The 27,384-nt window shown below is 45.6% G+C and overlaps 2 protein-coding genes across 12 annotated transcripts in view; one reads left to right on the plus strand and one right to left on the minus strand.

The window, feature by feature from the left end:
- Positions 1 to 24,439, minus strand: part of PRC1 (protein regulator of cytokinesis 1) — a 52,873-nt gene extending 28,434 nt beyond the window's left edge. For 2 of the 7 annotated variants that reach the window (XM_043514254.1, XM_043514259.1), the window contains exons 1-2: positions 18,998 to 19,236; positions 18,675 to 18,807 (exon numbers count right to left, since the gene is read on the minus strand). In XM_043514254.1, the coding sequence (XP_043370189.1) occupies positions 18,675 to 18,807; positions 18,998 to 19,020 (156 nt within the window). In that variant the 5' untranslated portion in view covers positions 19,021 to 19,236. Of the gene's footprint in view, positions 1 to 18,674; positions 18,808 to 18,997; positions 19,294 to 24,303 lie in introns of those variants that run through there. The other 5 variants (XM_043514256.1, XM_043514253.1, XM_043514257.1 and 2 more) reach the window with 4 other exon arrangements.
- Positions 24,440 to 24,473: 34 nt separating this feature from the next.
- The window catches only part of IDUA (alpha-L-iduronidase), a 95,260-nt gene continuing 92,349 nt past the window's right edge, over positions 24,474 to 27,384 (plus strand). For 4 of the 5 annotated variants that reach the window (XM_043514248.1, XM_043514250.1, XM_043514249.1 and 1 more), the window contains exon 1: positions 24,669 to 25,058. In XM_043514248.1, coding sequence (XP_043370183.1) covers positions 24,901 to 25,058 — 158 coding nt within the window. In that variant the 5' untranslated portion in view covers positions 24,669 to 24,900. Of the gene's footprint in view, positions 25,059 to 27,384 lie in introns of all 5 variants that reach the window. The other variant, XM_038401907.2, reaches the window with a different exon arrangement.

The following is a 27,384-nucleotide window of genomic DNA, read 5'->3' on the forward strand; positions in this document are numbered from 1 at the left end:
TCTATCAGCCTAGCTATGTCTACACCAGGGTTAGATTGGCATAGCTACATCACGTAGGGTGTGAATTTTTTCACATCCCTAAGCAACGTAGCTAGATCAATCTAAATTTTAAGTGTAAACCATGACAATGGAGGATCCCTAACTTTAATGTTTGTACTGTGACTAGCCAATAGCTATACTGATGTTAGCGGGAGCCTAGGAGTAGCTACACCTCTGCCTACTTGTTGGCCGGGTTGGGGGAGTGGAAAATTTCCAAAGAGGACAGATAAAGCAAGGGTTAAAAAGGATTATGGTACACCTACACTGCAGTCGGGGAGTTGCAATTGCAGCACATGTAGACACACCTAAGCTAGCCATGATAGAGCCAGCTGGCTAAAACTAGCAGTGTAGGTGTGGCAGCACATGCTTGCTGCCCTACTACGTACCCATGATTCCAGGCTAGACTACTTGGGTGGCTAGCATGTGCCCTTGCAGTTACACTACTACTTGTAGTGACTTGACTCAGAGCTAGCTCAGGTATGCCTACATGTGCTACAATCACACCTTGTCATAAATATAAAGGGAAGGGTAAACACCTTTAAAATTCCTCCTGGCCAGAGGAAAAACCCTTTCACCTGTAAAGGGTTAAGAAGCTAGGATAACCTCACTGGCACCTGACCAAAATGAGCAATGAGGAGACAAGATACTTTCAAAAGCTGGGGGGATGGAAAAACAAAGGCTCTCTCTGTCTGTGTGATGCTTTTGCCAGGGACAGAACAAGAATGGAGTCTTAGAACTTAGGAAGTAATCTAGCTAGATATGCATTAGATTCTAATTTATTTAAATGGCTGAGAAAAATAAGCTGTGCTGAATGGAATGGATATTCATCTTTGTGTCTTAATGTAACTTAAAGTTTTGCCTAGAGGGATTCTCTATGTTTTGAATCTAATTACCCTGTAAGGTATACCATCCTGATTTTACAGAGGTGATTCTTTTTACTTTTTCTTCTATTAAAATTTTTCTTTTAAGAAACTGAATGCTTTTTTCATTCTTCTTAAGATCCAAGGGTTTGGGTCTGTGGTCACCTATGCAAATTGGTGAGGATTTTTATCAAACCTTCCCCAGGAAAGGGGAGTAACGTTTGGGAGGATTTTTGCATGGAAAAACGTTTCCAAACGGACTCTTTCCTAATAATAATACCGGTTAGATGTTTGGTGGTGGCAGCGAAAGTCCAAGGGCAAAAGATAAAATAGTTTGTACCTTGGGGAAGTTTTAACCTAAACTTGTAAAAGTAAGTGTAGGAGGTTTTCATGCAGGTCCCCACATCTGTACCCTAGAGTTCATACTGGGGAAGGAACCTTGACATGGTGGCAGAGCAGTGCGATTAACTTGAAATCATTTTGAGATCAGTTTGAGATTTTTTGAACCAGAAGCACAGATTTGAAAAGGAAATAGTTTTTTTTCCTTTGGGCTGCTGGAAAGCAGGTTTTAAACTGAAAGCAGTTAGAGGGTTTTTTTTTTTCTCTGCTTGGGGGCCAGAGCAGAGACAAAAGGGAATTGTCTTTTGTGAGCTGGAGTTTTCTCTACCTAAAGGCACGGTAGTTAACCTCCTTCAGGGAAATTCACCAGTCTTCATGGACCTGAAGAAGTTTTTTTTTTTTAACCTAAGAGCAACTAGAGGGGTTTTCTGCCTATTTGCCAGGAGACAAAAGTGTTAGGGGTTTTTTTTTTGGTTTTGTTTTGTTTTTGGATTTTTCTGTAGGGAGACAATCACTATCAGAGAATATAGGTATCATATTAAAGCACAGCAAAATTTTACAAGCCAAGTTTTTTTTTGTTTGTTAGTTTGTTTTATTTCTAACTCTCAGGTGTAAAATTAGTTAAAAACAGAGAGGCAAAGATGACAGAAACCAAGATACAACACAAATTGGAGTTAGCGAGACTGGAGGCAACGAAAGAGGCAGAAAAAGCCCTAGAAGCTGCCTACAGGAAAGAAATGGAGGCAAAGGACAAAGAAATGGAGGCAGCAAAAAACCAAGAGGCTACCCACAGGAGAGCTATGGAGGCAAGGGCCAAAGAACTGGAGGAGAAGGAAAAAGAGAGGAAGCATGCACTGGAGATGGAGAAGGCAAAGGCTCAGCAGAAGATACCAACAAACCCTAGCAATCCTTCTCCAGGTACCACTTCACATCCCAGAAAGGTCCCCACCTACAAGGCAGGCGATGATACCGAGGCCTTCTGAGAAAACTTCGAAAGGGCCTGCCTTGGGTACAGCATCTCTACAGACCAATACATGGTAGAGCTGAGGACGCAGCTCAGTGGACCCTTAGCTGAAGTGGTGGCTGAAATGCCTAAGGAACAAATGAACCAGTATGAACTGTTTAAAACCAAGGCGAGAGTCAGAATGGGGCTAACCCCCGAGCATTCCCATCGGCGGTTCAAAGCCCTAAGGTGCAAACCAGACGTGTCATTTACCCAACATGCCTACCACGTTGTGAAACATTGGGATGCCTGGAGCAAGTGTTAAATCTCCAGAAGATTTGCCCTTCCTAGTGCAAATGGAGCAGTTCTTAGAGGGTGTTCCTGAGGAAACAGAAAGATACATCCTAGATGGGAAGCCCAAAGCTGTAATTGAGGCAGGGGAGATTGGAGCCAAATGGGTGGAGGTGGCAGAGAAGAAAAAAACTGGTCGCAGTTGGAGAGGATACCAGAAGGGACAACCTCAGACCACACCCTACTACTGGGGGCAGCCCAAGGTCCCAATTACCCCCCAAGAAACCCTCCAGCCACCTTATCCTGCCACACCATTCTCCAGCAACCCACCTCACCCCAGTGATCGGTCAGCTGGACAATGTTTTAAATGTAACGAGCTGGGGCATGTAAAGGCCAACTGCCCCAAGAACCCCCAACAGATTACAGTTCATTGCACTGGAATCACACCAGAGGTCCTCAGGCCCAGATACCCTCGGAGCGGAGGGAAACTGTGAGTGTGGGCGGGAAGAAGGTCACCGCATGGAGGGACACCGGAGCACAAGTGTCGGCTATCCATGCTTCCTTAGTGGACCCCAATTTAATCAACCCAGAGATCCAAGTGATGATTCAACCCTTCAAGTCCAGCTCTTTCAATTTGCCTACAGCCAAGTTGCCTGTCCAGTACAAGAGCTGCTCAGGAACGTGGACTTTTGCAGTCTATGATGATTATCCCATCCCCATGCTGTTGGGAGAAGACGTGGCCAATCATATGAAGCAAGCCAAGAGGGTGGGAATGGTCACCCGCAGCCAGGCTAAACAAGTTGTCACACCTAACTCTGTTCCGGAAACTTCTACCAGAACCCGGTCAGAGGTGATGGACCCGGACACCAGGCCAATGTCTGCAACAGCAGTAGTGGATCCAGTCCCAGAAACCCAGACAGAGCCAGAACCGGAACCGGCAGAACAACTAGCACCAGACCCATTGCCAGCACTGAATACAGTACTTGCAACCCCAACACCAGAGGGCCCCACCGAACCTGAACCGGCAGCAGCCAATAACCCTACACAAGAGGCTCAGCCGGAGCCTGAACTCCAACATAGTGCACCAGCGGAGAGCGGTTCACAGTCAACAGAAACATCCCCATTCCCTATATCGCTTCCAGAGGGACCAAGCATAGGTCCACAATCCAATGAGGAACTGATGTCTCCAGCATCAAGGGAACAGTTCCAGACTGAACAGGAAGTAGATGAAAGCCTCCAGAGAGCTTGGACAGCAGCATGGAGCAACCCACCACCTCTCAGCTCTTCTAATCGATCCAGGTTTGTTGTAGAAAGAGGACTTTTATACAAGGAAACTCTTTCTGGTGGACACCAGGAAGACTGGCATCCTCAGAGACAGTTAGTAGTTCCAACTAAGTACCGGGTCAAGCTCTTGAGCTTAGCCCACGATCATCCTAGTGGTCATGCTGGGGTGAACAGGACCAAAGACTGGTTGGGGAGGTCATTCCACTGGGAGGGAATGGGCAAGGATGTTTCTACCTATGTCTGGTCTTGCGAGGTATGCCAAAAAGTGGGAAAACCCCAAGACCAGGTCAAAGCCCATCTCCAACCACTCCCCATCATTGAAGTTCCATTTCAGCGAGTAGCTGTGGATATTCTGGGTCCTTTTCCGAAAAAGGCACCAAGAGGAAAGCAGTACATACTGACTTTCATGGATTTTGCCACCTGATGGCCTGAAGCAGTAGCTCTAAGCAACACCAGGGCTAAAAGTGTGTGCCAGGCACTAGCAGACGTTTTTGCCAGGGTAGGTTGGCCCTCCGACATCCTCACAGATGCAGGAACTAATTTCCTGGCAGGAACTATGGAAAGCCTTTGGGAAGCTCGTGGTGTAAATCACTTGGTTGCCATTCCTTACCACCATCAAACAAATGGCATGGTGGAGAAGTTTAATGGAACTCTGAGGGCCATGATACGTAAATTCGTAAATGAGCACTCCAATGATTGGGACCTAGTGTTGCAGCAGTTGCTCTTTGCCTACAGAGCTGTACCACATCCAAGTTTAGGGTTTTCACCATTTGAACTTGTATATGTCCACGAGGTTAAGGGGCCATTACAATTGGTGAAGCAGCAATGGGAGGGATTTACACCTTCTCCAGGAACTAACATTCTGGACTTTGTAACCAACCTACAAAACATCCTTCGAACCTCTCTAGCCCTTGCTAAAGAAAACCTACAGGATGCTCAAAAAGAGCAAAAAGCCTGGTATGATAAACATGCCAGAGAGCATTCCTTCAAAGTAGGGGAACAGGTCATGGTCTTAAAGGCACTCCAGGCCCATAAAATGGAAGCATCGTGGGAAGGGCCATTCACGGTCCAGGAGCGCCTGGGAGCTGTTAATTATCTCATAGCATTCCCCAACTCCAACCGAGAGCCTAAGGTATACCATATTAATTCTCTAAAGCCCTTTTATTCCAGAGAATTAAAGGTTAGTCAGTTTCCAGCCCAGGGAGGAGATGACGCTGAGTGGCCTGAAGGTGTCTACTATGAAGGGAAAAGTGCTGGTGACATGGAAGAGGTAAACCTCTCCATAACCCTTGGGCATATGCAGCGACAGCAGATCCAAGAGCTGTGCACTAGCTACGCACCGACGTTCTCAGCCACCCCAGGACTGACTGAACAGGCATAGCACTCCATTGACACAGGTAATGCTCACCCAATTAAAGTCCAACCTTACCGGGTGTCTCCTCAAGCTAAAACTGCTATAGAACGGGAGATCCAGGATATGTTACAGATGGGGGTAATCCGCCCCTCTGGCAGTGCATGGGCATCTCCAGAGGTTCTAGTTCCCAAACCAGATGTGGAGATACGTTTTTGCCTGGACTACTGTAAGCTAAATGCTGTAACTCGCACCGACAACTATCCAATACCACGCACAGATGAACTATTAGAGAAACTGGGACGGGCCCACTTCATCTCTACCTTGGACTTAACCAAGGGGTACTGGCAGGTACTGCTAGATGAATCTGCCAAGGAAAGGCCAGCCTTCACCACACATGTCGGACTGTATGAATTTAATGTACTCCCTTTCGGGCTGCGGAATGCACCCACCACCTACCAAAGACTTGTAGATGGTCTCCTAGCAGGATTAGGAGAATATGCAGTCGCCTACCTTGACGATGTGGCCATATTTTCGGATTCCTGGGCAGAACACCTGGAACATCTACAAAAAGTCTCCGAGCGCATAAGGGAAGCAGGACTAACTGTTAAGGCTAAGAAGTGTCAAATAAGCCTAAGCAGAGTGACTTACCTTGGACACCAGGTGGGTCAAGGAACTATCAATCCCCTACAGGCCAAAGTGGATGCTATCCAAAAGTGGCCTGTCTCAAAGTCAAAGAGACAGGTTCAACCCTTCTTAGGCTTGGCCAGTTATTACAGGAGATTTGTACCGCAATACAGCCATATCGCCGCCCCACTGACAGACCTAACCAAAAAGAAACAGCCAAATGCTGTTCAGTGGACTGAAGAGTGTCAGAAGGCCTTTAACCAGCTTAAAGCGAAACCCATGCATATACTAAGGGCCCCAGACTTTGACAAACCGTTCCTAGTAACCACAGATGCATCCGAGCGTGGTGTGAGAGCAGTTTTAATGCAGGAAGGACTGGATCAAGAATTCCACCCTGTAGTGTTTCTCAGCAAGAAGCTGTCTGAGAGGGAAAGCATCTCGTCAGTCAGTGAAAAAGAACGTTATGCCATTGTCTATGCTCTGGAAAAGCTACGCCCATATGTTTGGGAACGGCGTTTCCACCTGCAAACCGACCATGCTGCGCTACAGTGGCTTCATAACGTCACGGGAAATAACAAAAAACTTATTCGGTGGAGTTTAGCTCTCCAAGATTTTGATTTCAACATCCAGCACATCTCAGGAGCTTCTAACAAAGTGGCTGATGCACTCTCCCATGAAAGTTTCCCAGAATCAACTGGTTAAAATCGTCCTTGAGATGTGGAAAATATTGTTAGTCTTTATATACTTGGTAGTATATTTAGAGGTGCATGTGTCTTATTCACTCTGTTTTTTCCTAGAGCTCCAGGAAGAAATCCCAGGCAGCGTTTCACACTATCTGTGATTTGGAGGGCGAGTCAAATATAAAGGGAAGAGTAAACACCTTTAAAATCCCTCCTGGTCAGAGGAAAAACCCTTTCACCTGTAAAGGGTTAAGAAGCTAGGATAACCTCGCTGGCACCTGACCAAAATGAGTAATGAGGAGACAAGATACTTTCAAAAGCTGGGGGGAGAGAAAAACAAAGCCCCTCTCTGTCTGTCTGTGTGATGCTTTTGCCGGGGACAGAACAAGAATGGAGTCTTAGAATTTAGTAAGTAATCTAGCTAGATATGCATTAGATTCTGATTTCTTTAAATGGCTTTAAATGTGCTGAAAGGAATGGATATTCCTGTTTTTGTGTCTTTTTGTAACTTAAGGTTTTGCCTAGAGGGATTCTCTATGTTTTGAATCTAATTACCCTGTAAGGTATTTACCATCCTGATTTTACAGAGGTGATTCTTTTTACTTTTTCTTCTATTAAAATTTTTCTTATAAGAAACTGAATGCTTTTTTCATTGTTCTTAAGATCTAAGAGTTTGGGTCTGTGGTCACCTATGCAAATTGGTGAGGATTTTTATCAAACCTTCCCCAGGAAAGGAGGGTAACGTTTGGGAGGATTTTGCGGGGGGAAAGACATTTCCAAACGGACTCTTTCCTAATAATAATACCGGTTAGATGTTTGGTGGTGGCAGCGAAAGTCCAAGGGCAAAAGGTAAAATAGTTTGTACCTTGGGAAGTTTTAACCTAAGCTGGTAAAAGTAAGTTTAGGAGGTTTTCATGCAGGTCCCCACACCTGTACCCTAGAGTTCAGAGTGGGGAAGGAACCTTGACACTCCTCCTGTTTGCAGTGTAGATATACTCTCAGTGGGAAGACTGGGAGAGCCACATGGGAGCTTTTGGGCAGGAGAGAGAAGTGTCCATGTTTCAGAACACAAACCATGCAGCGGAAGGACCCTGGATTGGCCCAGACGACTGACCCCAGCCCAAAGAATGCTCTGGAATGGTGAAGAAACTGCAGCAGATAAAGGTATGTAGGTTTTATTTTTGTATGGAATTGTATTTCCTCATGTGAGTAACAGTACTGGCTTTAGAATCCTGTGCAAAGTGCATTTGTGTTACACTATTCATATTCCCCTTGAGAAGGTAAACTATGAACCCAGAACATCCCATAGCAGGAGCTCTGAAAGAGGGTGTGTTTAAGCTATGGGAAGAATCTGAGTGGTGAGCATTGGTTCTAGGGACTCGGCAGCAGGCCACAGCGTTGCAGCTCTCAGAAGAGAGCAGACACAGTGTCTGTGCCCCAAGTGTTCCTAGAGGATCCAAGAAAACTGCAGTGCCTGTAGTCCAGTCAGATTTTGGAGGCTTAAGGCAGCTGAGGATTCAGCAGCTGGATTCCTGAACAGTATTCTGGTGAATGGCCAAGAGGTGGCACTTAACTAACGTTATGTCAGTTGTTAAATCATGTTTCTTAGACACATGAAAATAATTTAGTAAAAGTCATTATTGCATCTGCAAAAATGGGCATGCATATTGAAACTCAAGGTGCAAAATCTTGGGACATTAAGGGAACATAAGTCTAGATCAGGGGATCCATTTTAACGGGGTCGCCAGGGCTAGCTTTAGACTTGGTTGGGCCTGGGGATGAAGCTGAAACCCAAGTCCCAGTTCCCAGGGACGAAGCCAAAGTCCAGTGGCTTCAGCCCTCAGCAGCAGGGCTCAGGTTACATGCCCTCAGCCCAGGGCTGAAGCCCCTGGGCTTGGGCTTTGGCCCCACCTGCCTGTGGTGGTAGGGCTTGGGGCCCCCCAACCCAGGGCAGCAACCTCAGGCTTTAGTCCCTACTCCTGGGGTCATGTAGTAATTTTTGTTGTCAGAAGTGGGTCATGGTGCAATGAAGTTTGAGAAATGCAGGCCTAGATATAGTCAGAAGCTTCATATGCTTAGAAAATAGTCTCAGAGAAAGAAAGAAGGTAGCAACCCTTAGAAAATAGTCCCTGAGGATTGTTATCTTGTCTCTCAGGCCCAATTTTCTATGCACATTAAGGTTTGGACTAAACCTAGAGCTATATTCCCTTAATGTCGCTAGATTTTGCGCATCAAGTTTCAGTATGCATGTCCACTTTTGCAGATGCTAAAATGACTTTCATCAAATTCACTTCACCTGTTTTCTTATTTTTAACACGGGGATAATTCTGACCTCCTCTGTAAAGCACTTCAATATCAACTGATAAAAAGCTTTTATAAAAGCAAGGAATTAGATATTTCTTTTATACAAAGTGGGAGGAATTTTATTCATGCAACTTAATGACATTTAAAGTGATCAGCCAATTGCCATTTATGTAGACTGTCACAGCACATGCACCATTTTAGTTAATTTCCTTTTAAAAGACCTATCTTTAACACTAAGTTCCCCCACTGATCCCAATCTAACAGGCTGACTTCATTAGTAATAGACTTCATTACTAGGACTGGAAGGGACCTCAGTAGGTCACCTAGTCCAGTCCACTGCACTCACGGCAGGACCAAGTAATAAGTAGACCATTCCTGACACGTGTTTGTCTAACCTGTTCTCAAAGACCTCCAATATCAGAGATTTCACAGTCTCCCTAGGCAATTTATTCCAGTGCTTAACAACCCTAACAGTTAGGAAGTTTTTCCTAAAAAGAAAAGGAGTACTTGTGGCACCTTTGAGACTAACAAATTTATTTGAGCATAAGCTTTCGTGAGCTACAGAAGTGAGCTGTAGCTCACAAAAGCTTATGCTCAAATAAATTTTAGTCTCTAAAGTGCCACAAGTACTCCTTTTCTTTTTGCGAATACAGACTAACACGGTTGCTACTCTGAAACCTGAAGTTTTTCCTAATATTCAACCTAAACCTCCATTGCCGCAATTTAAGACCTCGGCTTCTTATCCTATCCTCAGAGGTTCAGGAAAACTATTTTTCCCTCTCCTCCTTGTAACTACCTTTTATGTACTTGAAAACTGTTATAGCCTCCCTCAGTCTTCTCTTCTCCAGACTAAACAAACCCAACTTTTTCAATCTTCCCTCATATGTGATATTTTCTAGACCTTTAATCATTTTTGTTGGTATCCTATGGACAAACTGGAGAAAGTCCAGATCTTTCCAAAATGTGGCACCCAAAACTGGACACAATACTCCAACTGATGCCCAATCAGCATGGAGTAGAGTAAAAGATTTCTCATGTCTTGCTTACAACGACTCTCCTGCTGATACATCCCAATGAATGAATTAATGCTCCAGGAGAGGAGCTACATTCAAAAGGTTCTGGAAATGCACAAGAGAACCTGAGAAAATGTCAGTGCAATGATCTGATTAGGTTAAGTGTTTAGGAAAGTGCTGAAGACATGTCAAGGAGAACTCAATGTTTCCATTTTTAACTTCGTTTTCAGTGACTTGTTTTCCGTTGTTCAAATTCAGATCATTCTGACGACTTCCAACAATTTGGAGACCAGGAAGGAAGCGGAATAGGTCGCTAGGAATCTTTCAAAGCTTGCTACCTCAGACTGCCAAATCACTAAGCTGCAAATAGGCTATGTTTTACCATGTTCATGGAAACAGAAGAATAAATCAGCTCTAGGAGATTCTTCAGGATTCTGTCATACAGCACTTGCTGCCTATATCCATCACCAGCTCATCCAAAAAGTTGGGAGCTACTTTGCATATGATCTCAGGGGCAATATAGGGCTAGCTACTGGAATACAGCTACAACTGGCTGCTGAAGCACAGCTGGATCTTGCAGATGGCTGGATCAATACTTGTTGGGTATTTATATGGATGAAGACACCCACAATTACAAGACAGGATTAAAAAGAAAGTGTTAGGAAGCAATAAACCCTCAGGTTTAAAGGAATTAGCCATCCTCTGAGGGGTGTAATCAATTAAGTTGCCATAGGCCACATATTCTATAATTGTCCATTTTGGGATTTCTAGCACCTTACTCTGATGCATCTGGTAACTGTTGTTAGGCAGGACACTGGTCCTGTGGACCACTGGCCCAACCCAGTATTTAAATCCTTCTTTGTCATGTCTAACATTTAGTTAGGAAACTAGTCTAAGTAGGCGCCATGTTTTTCCATGTCATGTGATCATAAGAACTACAAAGTACCTTAGCAGTGGTGAGAAGGTATGCCTATTAAGCATCTCTATGAAGTTCGGTCTTATTTTTATTTCACTAGAATTTGGGCAGTTGGCTTTGCCTACATGAGATTTGTTATCCATTTATGAAATCTGACCTAATGCACATTTTGCCAATTCACGCCTAAGAGACCCTTGAAAAAGTCAAATTATCTTTTCTTAGTTCCTTTGTAAAGATATAAATAGCTTCTTAGGGGGCTACATAAAGCATATTTTCACTTGAGAGGCATTTAAGTGGTTTAAATCCAAGACAACTGACTCTCTGATAGGAAAGTCAGTTAAAATTTACAACCTATCCTGTATGCAGAAGCCCATAATTAATGAGTTAATGAAGATTCAGAATTTTAGATGTAAATGTAAATAGTCACAGCCTATTACAAGCAACTCTAAGGTTAGTACCTCATTTGAGAGGAGAGATTATTCAATAACCCTCAAAAGTTATTGAAATACAAACAGTACTACAGTATTTTCTTCTGGGTGCATTTGGTTTTGGCTATTGAAGTATGTTATAAAAAACAGACTGTAAGCACTTTGGATCAAGGATGGTCTTTGCCATACAGTGCCTAGCACAATGGGTTCCCGATCCAGGACGGCGGCTTCTGCAGTATAGATAATAAATTCCATACAAGCACCCTATTGGTAACTACGGTTCTTAAGTAGGGTCTCATCTGGGTGAACAAAGGTAGGCATCAGAATTTAGTTTTGTAGCCTGAACTTAAGTTACCATGAGTCACAAGGGAGATGAGTTCACCAACTCAGCATGAATCCCTATCCCGCCCCATCATGATCATGCAACATCACTGTGGTAGTTAGTTACTTAACATGCAGCTTTGGTATTTCTCGACTCCAGGTTAGCCTCTACTCAGCTACACAAATGAGGTGTCAATACTCTCCAGCTTCCCCATCTCATTTTCTGATCATTTGGCACAGAGTGTGCAACTTTGCTATCCCTATTCCAGTCTCTCAGAAAGGCAGTTGTAGCTGTGAACATCTGTCATAGTAAAGACCAAAACCTTCCCCCTATGTGGGGGGAAAGCAGATGATCACCATCCATTCAGGAAATCTATATGAATTATAGCTAACTATATGTTAGTTAGCAAGACACAGCTATTCTTAGTATCTCTGCTTGAACACTGTACAGCCCCTGCTCCCTCTTCCTGTTACTCCTGAGGGCATTCTGTGCCAAAAAAATAAAAATTCTGCACACAATATTTTAACATTCTGCAAATTTTATTTGTCTAATAAATGTGGAGGCTCCAGCATGACAGTGGGGAGCACAGGCCACTGACTGCACAGAGGTGGGAGATCACTGTGCAGGTTCCCCCCGGGATAGACTCAGCGATGAGGCTGCATGCAACCCTGACACATTGCAAGGACCAGCCCTGCCCCAGAAACACCCCAGGGCCCTGCCCTTCTGTACTGAGTGCACCAGGTGTGGGCAAGCAAGCTCAACAAGGCAAGATCCAAGTGTGGTTGGGCTTAGTGTGTGTGAGATATCCAGGTGTGGGTTGAGAGGGTTCTTTTGTGGGGCAATCTGGGTGTGGGGAGGCTCACTGTGAGATCCAGGTGCGGGGGGGGGGGGGAGGAGACAAGGGGGAGAGCTGGATGCACAGGGGCCTGTTGGGGGAATCTGGGTACAACGGTAGGTGGACTCTGCAGGGGGTCCAGGTAAAGGTAGTTGGGACTTTGCCAAAGAGGTGGTGGTATGGGGGGATAGAATTCAGCAGGGGAGTGTGGGGGGCTCAGATGCTGGGGAAGTGGGGCTCAGTAAGGTGGGGATCCAGGTGCAGGGGGCTCTGGGTGGTCAAGGTACAAGGGAAGTGGCACTGGATGCACCAGGGGTTGGGTGGATGGGGGAGTAGCTCCTTGTACAGTGATCCTTCCCCTTGCAGCTGAGGAGCGATGGGTGCAGGAAGCACTGGTGAGAGGGAGTTTGCAGATCTTCCTACAGCCAGGGGAGAAATCCGGGGTGGGTATAACAGCCCCGGAAGCCATGTAGGGGAAGTCCCATCCTCCCCAGCCCAGCTAGGACTAGCAGCTGAGCCCGGCCCAGGGTAGGAGCCACCAGCTGGGTCTTCCCCAGTCCCTCCCCTTGCTCCACAGTGAGTTACCTCTCTGCCGGCTGCCCTGGGCACCCACAACATACTGCTAGGGAGGGTTGCATGACTGCTCTTGTGGCTTCCTTTTGCTTCCCCCTTAGAAAGTCATTATTGTGCAGGGAAGCAAAGAAATCTGTGGGGGATATAAATTCTTCTACAGTGGCACAGAATTCCCCCAGTACTATCCTATTTAGCCTCTAGGTACCCATCGATAGAACAAGTAAAATCATGGAGACACATGAATGTTTAGTGTATCTAGCACAAGTAGCTTGCCCCACCAGCTACAATAGTGCCATGCAAACACCTGTTCTCACTTTCAGGTAACACTGTAAATAAGAAGTGGGCAGCATTATCTCCCGTAATTGTAAACAAACTTGTGTGTCCTAGCGATTGGCTGAACAAGTAGTAAGACGAAGTGGACTTGTAGGCTCCAAAGTTTTACATTGTTTCATTTTTGAATGCAGTTATGTAAAAAAAATAATTCTACTTGATTCTAATTCTTCATGATTGAGAATTGCACTACAGTACATGTATGAGGAGTTGAAAAATACTATTTATTTTGTTTATCTTTTACAGTGCAACTATTTGTAATAAAAATAGTATAAAGTGAACACTACAGTGTGTATTGTGTTGTAATTGAAATCTTCTATTTGAAAACGTAGAAAAACGTACAAAATATTTATAATCATTTAATTGGTATCTATTGTTTAACAGTGCAATTAAAACTGATTACAAAAAATCATGATTAATCTAGTTAATTTGTTTTGCATTAATCACTTGCATTAACTGCAATTGGCAGCCCTAATCAGAATCCACTTATATAATGGGATACTTGAGCACTCTTAGCAGTTCCTTGTTCATGGTAGCACACGATACTATTCCAAGCTTCTCAGATTCAGTTTCTGTATTCGTGAAAGGAAGCTGCTTGAAATATAACTCTGCTCTAAAAAATAACTCCAGGGAAATCAGATAAAACAGCATGGTGAGCATAAAAGAAGGTGTTTTTGCTTGGGTATTTTCTAAATAGTAGAATACAGAGCAACATTTTATGCAGTTTGAGAGAAGCAGTAGAGGTCTTTAATTCACATGAAAATTAGGCACATGGCGTTAGTTTTTGGAGCCTCTTCTTAGTACTGATCCTTGCAGCACGTTTTCATTCCTGCCTCCATATACCTAGACACTAGTTGCAAAATTCAATATTAATTGTTGCAAGGAAAACAAAAAACTGCATGCCTGATGTTCCAGCATGTGTTATGTGACTCATGCATAACCCTTCCAGTTTTGAGTACCACTTCACAAACTCCACAATCTATTTCAGTGTGTGTATATATTATATGTTTATTCATGCTTAACGTTAGTAAACCCCATCCCAAAGCTTATCAGAGGCATAGTATTTTTGTCTTCCATGAACTGAAAGATTGTGACCCAACAAGTCTGTCTCCATCACCAATGGAGCTGTAAGTCAAATCAATAATGCAGAGAATAAGATCAACTACCAATAGCACGAGCCTTTTCCTCCAATATAGGATCCTAATAAGTTTCACTATTACTTTTCAGAAATTGTTGGGACAATGCTGCAGGATTATCTTGCCTGAAAGAAGAGCAACATGAAAGCAGACACCCAATGGAACGTTTGAATATAAAGGATTTGGAGCAAGTTTAACGTTCTCCTGCTTAACTAGAAGGCAGTCATTATATTTCACTTTTAAATGAAAGAAAAATGAATGGATGGATATATGTGCACCTCTCCTTCTACGCTGCCCATATGTTCCAAACAAGTTTGTCCCTTCCCCTCCACTATACCAGTTACATAGTTGCTCCATATCTGAAGACTAATTGCACCCCAGACAGGGAGACAGTGGTCTCCAGACATCTCTAGAGCTTACAAATAGAGAAAGGGAAAGCTTTAGGCTTAAGCTCATCTCCTCAGCTTGCAGGATTGCAAGAGCTATTTACTTCAGTCTGGTCCAGTAACTAACTTCAAACTGTGAATTAAACTGATATCCAATGAGCTAAGTGAGATACAACTCTCCATCCTGGATAAAATTTCAGTGTAGTCAGATGAGCTCAGAGAAAGTCATGAGGCATTTGCTCTGATTATTCTAATCTATGGGGACACAATATAGCTACAACCTGGCAGAACTTCTGCACTCAATGCACTAGAACACTACAGTATTTTAAAAGGGATACTAATTATTGTTACAAAATGAGGCACTTAAGTTACAGATGTTGAATTCACACATTGACCTTCAGAATTTTCTGATCCTCAAGCTTTACCATCTGTTCTGTGGATAAGCTGTTCAGACACTTAGCGCAGAAAATCATCAATATTAAATCTCATGTTTAAATCAGAGGTATACAGGCATCCATTGCTTTTTATGAAGGGCTCGCAATCTAATCATTAGTGACCTACCCTTTAATTCTAATCCTTCCCAATCTCTTAAGTCTAGCCAGCAATATCTGGTTTGTTTGCTTTAACATAAAAACTGGATGGTTTGTCAAGTATTGTGAACATTCATTTGTTTTACAAGTAGCTCCCATATGGCAATAAGCTGTTTCAGTGTTGATTAAGTTACTTTAGTATGCACGTAATCTTACAAGTCAAAACTGCCTGCTGTCATGCTTCAGGATAGCTTTGGCACAAGACAGCCTCAGTAATTGTACATGCTACCAATTCCCTAACAAGGTATCTAAATCAATTTACGAGTCCCAGTTCTCAAATGGCATGATCCTGATCTACTTGGTCCATGGTTGACTCAAAATAGAAATTACTGCAACATTTGACCCTGCACCTGTCTTGTTACTTATTTAAACTAGTTTGCAGGCCTGGAGGTGTAAGATTTAATCACTTTTCCTAAGCACCTCTCTAGACCTTGCACAGGCCTAAACCTTTCACTTGTGCTGTATTTTAATAGTCAATGCCTCTAAGCTCAGGACATGACTAGTATGAACCAAATCTTGCACCAAGATTATACCTAAATTAAGAAACTGAGTAAAGAAAACTGTGCATCTGTGTAGTTCAACTAGTTCAAACTAGCTAGCCAGGACAAATCTTTTGTTGACCTAAGTATCATCATGATCAGAAAAACTGTAAAAATGATCACTTCTCACTCAGCAAAGCAGCTCCCAATGTGTATTTAGATTCACTGTATTGATCACCGATTATTGCTCTTTCCATCACTGCAGAGCTAGTATACTTATGTAGATTTAGTGAATTCCATGTTACAGATCTGGCTGAATCCCCCTAGGGGACAATCTGTTGTAACTGGACCCAACCTTTGGATCCCACGTGTTTCTAGAGTGCGTGGAAGCTGCCATTTCTCTCTCCCCTCTATGGTACTTCCGCATGCAGACCTGTCTGGCCCACTTCCTTGGGCTGTAGGACTCCACAGTCCAACTCCCCTAGCTCCTAAGACCTCTAGCCCATTTTTGATTTGGCACCTGTTTCACTACTTCATACATTTAGAATGGCCATCCATATAGGGTATGCCGAGCTTACATTCCCTTTCCAACAGCTCCCAAGGTTTCATTTTGGAAAGCTAAGATAACCATACAACATCAGTCTGTTTTGTAGTAAGCTTGGTGTCTGCTCAAATCTCTCCTCTGTACTAATGTTAGGAGGCAGAAACTTAGGTGCTTAGCACAATTCAGCTTTAGCACATCACTAACTAACCATGTACAAGAGTGTAGGAATGAAGGAAAATTTGTGATTTGTAGTTTAAGTAAAACAAAAAAGTCAGTTAGCCATTGTGAGAAGTCTGTAAGGAAAAAAATGTAACTGGCAAGATAAGTTGTAAAAATGCTGAACTCAATGTAGGTGATGAGAAGAAATTTCTAATCATCAGAGCTGATTCCAACAGAAAGAAAAGTTGTGATACGATAAACTTATAGTGATCCCTGACACACCAATGTTATCTTAAAGAAAAGGGCTCAGTTGTAACTCGTCTATGCCAAGCATAAGTGTTCCCAACCCAAAACTAGTTTTTAGCTAAAGTCAGGAATTGGCAATCACTTGTTTGTTAAAGGGTATAAAAAGATGAACTCTTGGGGGTTCATTACTAATAACTACTTGACCAAGTTGGAGTAAACTAACATAGGTCTAAGCACCCCTGGATTTAGTGCATTTGTGTCTTAATTAAATGCTTATGAACATCTGTTACTGGTTGGATGTAGTAATTGCTGGTTATATAGGCTTTTTAGACATGTTTAGAGCAATTGCATAAATATAATTTGGTCTTTGGATTTAATAAAGGAATTTATGATTGAATTGGTGTCATGGTGGTACCCTGTACCAATAACTATTCCAAAAAAAAAAAAAAAAAAAAAAACAAACAAAAAAAAAACACAACAACACAGTTTTAAAGATACCTGGAAATTACTGTTCTAACCCTGTTCACAGTTGCTCAGCTTTCCAAAGCCTTTATCTTTCAATCTGAAGTTTTTCAGGCATAGTCTGAACAAACTTTTCCAGACATAATACACAAGAAAAAAAAAACCCACTTACCAACTTAAGTTTTGAAATGGCCAAGTAGAGTTAAAATTTTGCATAGAGTAGAGAGATTCTGAGTGTGCTGATGAAGATTTGTTTTATTTGACCAAGTTGCAACCCATTTAAAATTACTCTGTGCATGCACAGCTAAGAAGGCCAAATAGGACATGCAGGTGACAAATCATAGAATATCAGGATTGGAAGAGACCTCAGGAGATCATCTAGTCCAACCCCCTGCTCAAAGCGGGACCAACCCGAACTAAATCACCCAGCCAAGGCTGTGTCAAGCCAGGCCTTCAAAACCTCTAAGAATGGAGGTTCCACCACCTCCCTAGGTAACCCATTCCAGTGCTTCACCAACCTCCTAGTGAAATAGTTTTTCCTAATATCCCAACCTAGACCTCCCCCACTGCAATTTGAGACCATTGCTCCTTGTTCTGTCAAGTCTTCCTGTGCTATGAGAATTTGAGAGAAAATATTCCTAATGGGAGAGTCTTGTCTCATTCATTGTTTATTTTCTAAGGCAAGAGCTGCAGTACTAGTGAGATTTGAAGAGGGGAGAGGAGAGAAGAATCTAACATGGTAAGAAATGGCTTGCAAGGTGTGTAAAACACAGTGCTCTGCTTCTATTAACAGAATCGAAATTCTATAATGCAAAACTTTATTTTCAAAAACGTTCATCCAAAAACTACATTGGAAATATTCCAGTTGCAAAGAGAAGCACTCAAAGGTGTGAAAATGGTATTTATATGGCCCTCATTACTGTAGTATTTATACCCTTTGATGTATTTCTTCTCACAGCACCACAGCAGGTTGAGAGTTGAGGCTATATACACAGCTGCAGCTCTGGTATTCTATGGCTTGTGTGCTGGACATATCAGGATGAGGAAAGTACATCTAGCAGCAGGTGGGCACCAGTGCTTAAAGTGGGCCAGGTTGCAACCCAGGAAATAATATTTTTGAGACGAGAGCTAGGTCACTGACAGGCACCTGATTTTACCACCAGCTAGGAGAAAACCCCCCTCTGAATGGCTGCTTTCCCCACTTCCTGGGGAAGAGCCTGCCCTCGGGATGGGACTGCCATTTTCACAGGAAGCAACAGAAAGAGCCCAGCTGCCCCTGCTACCCTCCCCATTGTGAGCATCTTTTCCTCTGCGCTTCCCCACTGCAACGCCCCGGTCTGGGGAGGAGTGAGGGGACCGAGCTGCAGCCCCCCACAAGCCATAAAGAACCCCAGGAGGAATACACAGAGGTGAGGCTGAGCAGAGCCCACTGAGGAGGAAACGAGGAGGGGGCAGGATTATTGCTGGGCGGGGAAATGGACAGAGGTGCGGGGTGAGGAAACCCCCCCCCCCACCCCACCACCACGACCCCCTTCACCTCGATGTGCTGCTTGACCGCCTGCATGCGCTCCAGCTGCATCTCCTCCTTGATGCCGATCTGGTGCCAAATGTCCAGCAGCTTCCCCAGGGCGTGGTTGACGCTGCTCACCAAGGAGGAGGCCAGGACCTCACTGAGGAGAAACACCTTGTCAGGCCCCGGGCCGCCCAGCGTCCGACCCCCCCCCCCGGCCTGCCGACGCGGAGAAGGGGTGCCGGGGTACGGAGGGAGACACCGAGGGGCGGGAGGGAGGCTGAGCAGGAGGCCCGGGGAGCGGCTGTCGCCCAGGACAGGCAGCTCCGTCCACCCTTCTGCTCACTCACCTCTTGCGCGGGGTCCTCGGCATCCTCGCGGCAAGGGGGGGGGGGGGCTCACACCGCGAGCTCGCGACTGAAGCGGCGCTCTCCCGGCTAATGAACCTAACGGCAGCCACCAGGATTCAAACCGGCCGCACAACACAGAAACGCGCCTCGATTGGCCAAACAGCCAACCACTCACAGCTCGCCTCTTATAGAAATCCTCCCTCACTCACTCACACACACACCCCCCACACCCCCCTCCGGGACACAGCGCGTGACATACAGAGCGGTGCCCGGATGACAGTCGACGTTCTATTTTGGCCACGCCCATCATCCGTCACACTGGGGCAGGGACGTCAGGCAGGAAGGCGGGGCGCTCGGGGCAGAGACCAATAGGAATCGAGATCCTTTGCCTTCTCGGAAAGAATCACGTGGAGGTGGGGTCGTGGGTAAAAGATCATGTAACTATGGGGGGCAGGGGGGAAATCCCCGAGGCACTGGGGGATTATGTAGGGTCTCTGGGGAGTATAGTTGGTGTACGTAGGGGGATATGGGGTCTCTGGGGAGTATAGTTGGTGTACGTAGGGGGATATGGGGTCTCTGGGGAGTATAGTTGGTGTATGTAGGGGATATGCGGTCTCTGGGGAGTGTAGTCGGTGTACGTAGGGGGATATGGGGTCTCTGGGGAGTATAGTTGGTGTATGTAGGGGATATGCGGTCTCTGGGGAGTGTAGTCGGTGTACGTAGGGGGATATGGGGTCTCTGGGGAGTATAGTCGGTGTATGTAGGGGGATATGGGGTCTCTGGGGAGTATAGTCGGTGTATGTAGGGGGATATGGGGTCTCTGGGGAGTATAGTCGGTGTACGTAGGGGGATATGCGGTCTCTGGGGAGTATAGTCGGTGTATGTAGGGGATATGCGGTCTCTGGGGAGTGTAGTCGGTGTACGTAGGGGGATATGGGGTCTCTGGGGAGTATAGTCGGTGTATGTAGGGGGATATGGGGTCTCTGGGGAGTATAGTCGGTGTATGTAGGGGGATATGGGGTCTCTGGGGAGTATAGTTGGTGTACGTAGGGGGATATGCGGTCTCTGGGGAGTATAGTCGGTGTATGTAGGGGAAATGGGGTCTCTGGGGAGTATAGTCGGTGTATGTAGGGGGATATGGGGTCTCTGGGGAGTATAGTCGGTGTATGTAGGGGATATGGGGTCTCTGGGGAGTATAGTCAGTGTATGTAGGGGATATGGGGTCTCTGGGGAGTATAGTCGGTGTACGTAGGGGATATGGGGTCTCTGGGGAGTATAGTCGGTGTACGAAGGGGGATATGCGGTCTCTGGGGAGTATAGTCGGTGTATGTAGGGGATATGGGGTCTCTGGGGAGTATAGTCGGTGTACGTAGGGGATATGGGGTCTCTGGGGAGTATAGTTGGTGTACGTAGGGGGATATGGGGTCTCTGGGGAGTATAGTTGGTGTATGTAGGGGATATGGGGTCTGGGGGGCATGTACAGGTTATAGGTGTCTGGGAGCATAATGAGTGTGTATAGGGTCTCTGGTGGGTTTGTAGGGGTTATAGGGTTTCTGGGGGGCGGTGTAGTAGAAGTATATGGTCTCACTGGGGATACACAGAGACCATATAGGGGAGAACTTCTGTGTAGGGTAGACTGGGGTGTGTAGGGAAGGGAGATGTGTACAATGATGTCAACACACCTGGAGTTTCCCTCAAAGCCATTTAATTGCCCATCTGCCCCTCCAGCAAGTATTCATGTACAGGATCTGTTCCAAAATGCTGTCCTATTTGTTGGAGTAGGAGAGGGGCAAGAACTGCATCTAGAAGGGCTGAGGGTGGAGTGAATTTGAGGCCTGATGTATACTAGAAAATTAGGTTGGCATAGCTAACATTGCTCAGGAGTGTGAGAAATCCACACCACCGCGTAGTTTAGCCAACCTAAGTCCCCGTCCAGACAGTGCTAGCTCTCTTGAAGAATTCTTCGGTCTAACTAGCCGCTGTCTCTTGGGAAAGTGGATTATCTACGCCAACAGGAGAATCCCTCCCATCAGCATAGGTAGTATATACTGAAGTGCTACAGCTGTAGCGTTTTAGGTGAAGATAACCCCTCAGGAATAGTGGATAAAGGGTTCCTCTTTAATAACTGGGGAAACCTTTGATGTGCGTGCCTGGGCTTTGCAACTTGGGAACTCCTGTTATTTGCCCAATGCCTGGTTCTCATGTACAAGGCGTTACACCATGAAGCACAACACACTAGCATTACAGTCCTACCAAGGCACTATGGTGTTGCTTGAGTGCCTCCGTTCTTTCCTTTCTGACAAAAGCCAGAGAGTAGTACAGTACTAGGCAATTGACTATCTGCCCTGAAAGCTCTTTCACGCAGTCTGTAAGGCCTTGTCTACACTACAGAATTAAGTCAACTAAGTTAGGCTGATGTACAGGCACCACAGTAATTACTATGTTTTTTCACGTCCACACTATGCCCCCTCTGTCGGCAGTGCGCATCCTCACCAGAAGTGCTTCTACCAATTTAACTGACAGTATAGTGCATTGTGCTCCAGCAGTGAGCCCTGTGCAGGGCTGATAGCTCAGGCTCTCAAAGGCAGCAACAGGCCATGTGAGTAACGCAGTGTCCACACCTGCGGTTCTCAACTGTGGCCACATGTGGCCCAGTTAGCACACAGCTGCTCTGGCCTGGCAGGGGGTGGGGCTGGCTGAGGAGGAGATAGCATCTGGCAGCCTGCAGAAGTGCTCCTGCCACCCTGGGGCTGGTGAGTGCCATAGGATGGCAGGGTGTAGGAGAGTAAGTCTCTGGGCAGGTTTTGGGGTGGGGGGGTCTCTGTGAACTAGGGGTTTGCAGGGTGCTGCAGCACCCTCAGGTTTGAGGTGGGGCTCCGCTCCTGGCCTCACACTCTGCTCCTGGCTGGGTACAGGGGGTCCTGGCTCCCCCGCTTGACGCAGCCGGGTCCGGGTCCTGGCTGTCCAGCGGGTCCAGTGGCGGGGTCCGTCTGCCACCCAGCCCTGCATGGCAGGTCCAGGTCCGTCTGCTGCCCAGCCTGTCCCTGCGCAGCCAGATCTGGGAGGGGCTGGCTGCTGTCTGGCCCCACGTGGCAGCAAGGTCCCGGAGTCAAACAGCCGGCTGATGCCCGGCCCCGCATGGTGGAGGGTCCCAGGGTCCAGCTGTTGGCTGAGGCACAGCAGGGTCCTGGGTCTGGCTGCTGGCTTCCGCATGGCCCCACCCAGTGGGATCCCGGGGTCCGGCTGCTGCCTGGCCCACACCCAGGACTCTGCTCCTGGTCCCGCTCTGTGGTGGGATCTCTGCCTGGGGGGCACTGGGTATATGCAGCCCACAATGATAAATAGGTTGAGAACCACTGGTCTACATGGACGTTGTGTTGACTTAACTACATCAACCTAAGTGCTACACCTCTCGTGGAGGTGGAGTTATGATGTCGGTGTAATGGGTGACTTACATCGGCGGAAGCGATGGTGTAGTGTGAACATTTACAGAGTTAGGTCAACATAAGCAGTCTTAGTTGATCTAACTCTGTAGTGTAGACCAGTCCTAAATGTACATACAGTTAAGTCATAATGTACTCCTGGCAGTAGCTGAATCTTTGAAGGACAGAGCTGTCAGAAGCCGACAGCAGGACTCACCCAAAAGGAGTGGTAAGCTACCCTTTGAGTGGTTATAAACCTAAACTGTTCTAGCTTTCTCTCTCCATGTGCTACAGCCCAAATGTAGAACAAACACACCAAATGAGTAGAGAAAAAATACTGATGGGGCAAAATTGAAGTGCTATGAGATTCCTTTTTAGTGTAAAAAACCCTTCATTTTCAGTTTAATTATTCTTTATTTCCACTAAAAATAGTTTTCAAACAACAGAAGTACAAATACAGCAAGTATGTGTAGAATATAGGTAACTGGGATGTGACCAAAATGGGACATCGGCAAGAAAGACTCAGGAGGGTAACTATTTTGTAAGTATGAGGAGTCCTTATGGCACCTAGAGACTAACAAATTTATTTAGTGTCTAATGTGCCACAAGTACCCTTCGTTGTTTTGCTGATACAGACTAACACAGCTACCCCTCTGAAACCTATTTTGTAAGCATTAGTCCCTCACCTTAGGTGAGTTTATTTTCTAGACACCCCTACTGTAATAGGACAGGAAGGATGTAGAAAGGGGGAAGGGAGGGGGAAGACAAAGACAAAACCAGCTTCTAGTACTAGATAAGTACCAAAACAGAGTCAAGGAAATAGACGACACTGAGAAACTAAATGAAAAGAAGCAAAGTTAAAATGAAAAGTAAACCAAGCTGTACCAGACAGATTCAAAGAGAAAGCAAAAACTGGAAAACAAAAATGCACTCCCTCCCTCCAAAATGCAACAAAAGGAAGAAAAGACCCACATTTAAAAATGGGAGGAGGAAAGATATGGAAAGACAGATACACTGAAAAGAAAGCCAGTATATAAAACTGCTTCAAAGTATTAAAGGAAAAAGGTGTGGTTACACCATACAGCCACTGCAGATTATGTGGGAGCAGAAAACATCTTTATTTCTGCTTTGCTATGAAACCCGAATTCCTCTAACATATAATTTTACAGTATTACCCCATTTTTACTTTGGGGATAATATTACGTGTTGTTTCATAACTAAAGTTTCTATTTAAGAATGTTTTCCTACCACACAAATCTATTATCTTGGTGTATTTGTAAAATACCTTTGCTTCTGCACCCTGAAATCCAGGAAGGTACATAGGTAACACTGGCGATACCTTACATAAAATTTCACTTCCACTCACTGCCAAAAATTACAATTCGTTTCCATACCATTTTGAAATATTCGAAATACTTGAAATACAGTTTCCTCACCCCTCCGCCCAATTCTCGACCCTATGGCACTTCTCCATCCTCTTTCTTGTTCGAGAAAACTGTTGCAAAGGTTTTCCCACGGGCCCATGATGGCAGTGCTCCTTTGCAAGCTGTTTTTTTCGAGTTCCCTTCTGAACTCGAGTGCCCCAGGGCTATTGTGCAGTGTACCTCCATCTGGATTCTCTGCTTCTGGTTGAGCCAGCCATAGGAAAACACCTCTCTGCAGGTTTCAGAGTAGCAGCCGTGTTAGTCTGTATTCGCAAAAAGAAAAGGAGGACTTGTGGCACCTTAGAGACTAACAAATTTATTAGAGCATAAGCTTTCGTGAGCTACAGCTCACTTCATCGGATGCATTTGGTGGAAAAAACAGAGGAGAGATTTATATACACACACCCAGAGACACAGAGAGACCTCTCTGCAAAATCTGATCCACAAGTAAAGTCCTTACGTGGCACAGAATTGCTAGAATAATCCCCCCAGGATCTGGTACCAAGCACGTTTCCAGTGCTGCTGGCTTCCCCGGTTCTCTGCAGATTTTTCCAGTCTCTGTTTCTTTCCTATTTTTGCAGGTCTGCCTTAACACTTGGCAGATTTGGAAAGCAGGAAGTAAGCAGGGGAAACCATTTGTGTAACACGAAGAGGGGTGTACTGTATTTCAAGAGCTACGCTTTTGCTTCCGATGGAGTCGCTAAAGGGAGAACCTCTCCCACGCCTGGCCCAGGAGAGCAGCCGGAACTTAGTGTAACAACAGAGTGCGCGCGTGCAGGCCGCCGCGGAGCGGGAGTTGACAGGGCCGGCTCGAGGCACCCGCGAGCCGAGCGGCAACCCGCCCTGGGCGGCGGCGGGCATTGGGCGGGAACGCGACTCGTCTTCGGCGGCCGCCCCGCCCCTCCGCCTCCCTGATCGGTGGCAAGGTTTTGTTCTTGTGTTTTGCCGCTTGGGGAGTTGAGATGCCTGGGGGGGACCCCTGGGATGAAGCCTGTTGGGGTGCCTGCTTCTCAGTGAGAGCTCCGACCCGGGGGCGGTGTTAGTCTAATCCCGGCCCATGCCCCTGGGGCCCATGGGTTCAGGTCGGAGTTGGGAGACCGTGGTAATAATCCTGCACCTGCTGCTCCCTGCGGTCTCTGGCTTTTACGTGCTACACGTGGATGTTTCGCAGTTTGAGAGACCCCTGAAGCACTTCTGGAAAAGCACTGGCTTCTGGTAAGCGCCCTTTGCTTTCTGAACACGCACAAATCCAACTCGAAAGAAAGATTCCTACTGAAAACCGGGAGGAGTCCGGTGGCATTTTAAAGATTAACAGATTTATTTGGGTATAAGCTTTCGTGGGCTATAACCTAATTCTTCAGGTGCCACCAGGCTCCTCATTGTTTTTGTGGATACAGACTAATAGGGCTACCCCTCTGATACTTGATTCCTACTTGATTCATCTGATGAAGTGAGCTGTAGCTCACGAAAGCTTATGCTCTAATAAATTTGTTAGTCTCTAAGGTGCCACAAGTACTCCTTTTCTTTTTGCGAATACAGACTAACACGGCTGCTACTCTGAAACCTTGATTCCTACTGAAGTTCATGCCATCTGTAGGAAAGCAAGGATGCTCTCCTTTACATATTGCATTGGTACTGCCAATGGGATAGTCAAGGAGGGAGGAGGGTTTTTTCTTTATGGCCTAAACAGTCCCCACAGGTAAACTAAACCGGTCTTGTAAGTTTGAGAAGGCAGGTACCCAATTCAGGTAGTCAGATTTTCAGGTTCTGTTTTCCAGACATCAAAGCATCATATCCTGTTCCTCCCCACACTTAGCTACTGATTGCTAGTTTCTTCTAGTGCAGCAGGGTTGCACAGCTGTAGCAGAGAGCAGAATACCGCCCAGTATTATATTACTGTAGTCTTGAGCAGCAAAATGTGTTTTAGGACAGGATAGAAGATTCAGCTGAAAGCTCTTTCCCCGGCCCTTTCAGGGGCCTGTGAACATGCAGGGCCTTCTCCCAGGATAGTACACCCTGGGTTAATAGTCAGAACTCATCCATCACTTTGGTGTTTTAATTGTGCCTAAAGCCCCAACAAACCATAGGTGGAACTCACTCCTGAGCTGACTTTCTCTAGGGGCTTTTCCCAGCAAGTGCACCTCTCATCCCCTCACCTTCTTTTTGCCTTAGAGACTCTACATCTGTCTTCCTGCATTGGATAAATAGTCTGCCAGTCTGAGGCATCAGAACCTGCTCCATCTCGGTGTGGGTCCAGGAACCCAGCATATTGTAACAGGCTCACATATTTACTCCCCCCTCCATGGATAGGATTGTACTGCTCTGCCTCCTAGGCAGACCCCGAAATAGACCGGTAAACTATATGTGGCATCTTACATGAGTATCTATCTCATGTGCCCATTGCCTGAGAAATGTGTGATTTCTTTTCCAGTCAAGCAGCCTAGGGAGGCAGAGTTCCCAATCCACGCTGTTGCCACATTACTGGTATCAGAGCAGTGCCTTGGTTACTCTGCAGCTGGAAATCTGTGATAGGTTAAGCTGGAGACAAGGTGGGGGAGGTAATATCTTTCATTGGACCAACTGTTGGTGGTGAGAGAGACGAGCTACACCGAGCTCTTCCTCCAGTGTGGGAAAGATACTCAGAGTGTCACAGATAAATACAAGGTAGTTGTGACCTTGTGACCTTATTACAGTATGCTGGGCTCCAGGACCCACAGGGTGATGGAGCAGGGTTCTGATGCCTCTTCCTGGCAGACTATTTACAAAGTATTTAGCTGTGACTCTCTGAGTGCCTTTCCCAGCCCCGAAGAAGAGCTCTGTGTAAGGTCGAAATGTCATCTCTCTCACAAACAGAAGTTGGTCCAATAAAAGATATTGCCACGCACCTTGTCTCCTAATATTGTGGGACCGACAGGGCTACTACACCAATGCATAGGTTAAGGCAGACAGTCATCAGCACAATGAGACAGGATGTGATCCCACTCAGCCAAGTGTGAGGTGGGGGTAGTTCTGCATCCCCCAAATAATTGGAATCAGCAGAGTGTATGTTGGAAAAAGTGAGTGTACTCTTTTCTAAGGGACATCTACAGTCTCTCTTTTGGGTGTGAGGTTCCCACCTTCTCTTTTAAATTAGGAAAAACGTGGTAGACTTACCTGAATTTCTAGGCACTGCCAGTGTTAGGAGATTGGAAAAATCTTGGAAGTGAAACCTAATAAAAATGGAAAGTGGCTTTTACTTAGACTGTTCAAATAACTCCTTTTAATTTACATACAGTGTTCAACTCACACCAAGTGAACACTTGTAAGAAAGTGTCTTAAAGATTTTTACACGCTTTCCTCCTTCCCTTTAAATTAATGGCTAAGATCTCGCATTTAAGATCTCCAAGACAACAAGATGAGGGAAAGCTGGAGTCAACATTTGTGCTTTTAGAAATGCCAGAACATTAGATGGCAGCGTTGATTGTGACTGTCATGTTTCTGGAGTGGACAGTCCATGTTATAGATTGTTTAGACATTGTCAAAGACACTGAATAGTTATTGC

This window comes from Dermochelys coriacea, chromosome 5 (assembly GCF_009764565.3).
Source record: "Dermochelys coriacea isolate rDerCor1 chromosome 5, rDerCor1.pri.v4, whole genome shotgun sequence".
Classification (NCBI taxonomy): domain Eukaryota; kingdom Metazoa; phylum Chordata; order Testudines; family Dermochelyidae; genus Dermochelys; species Dermochelys coriacea.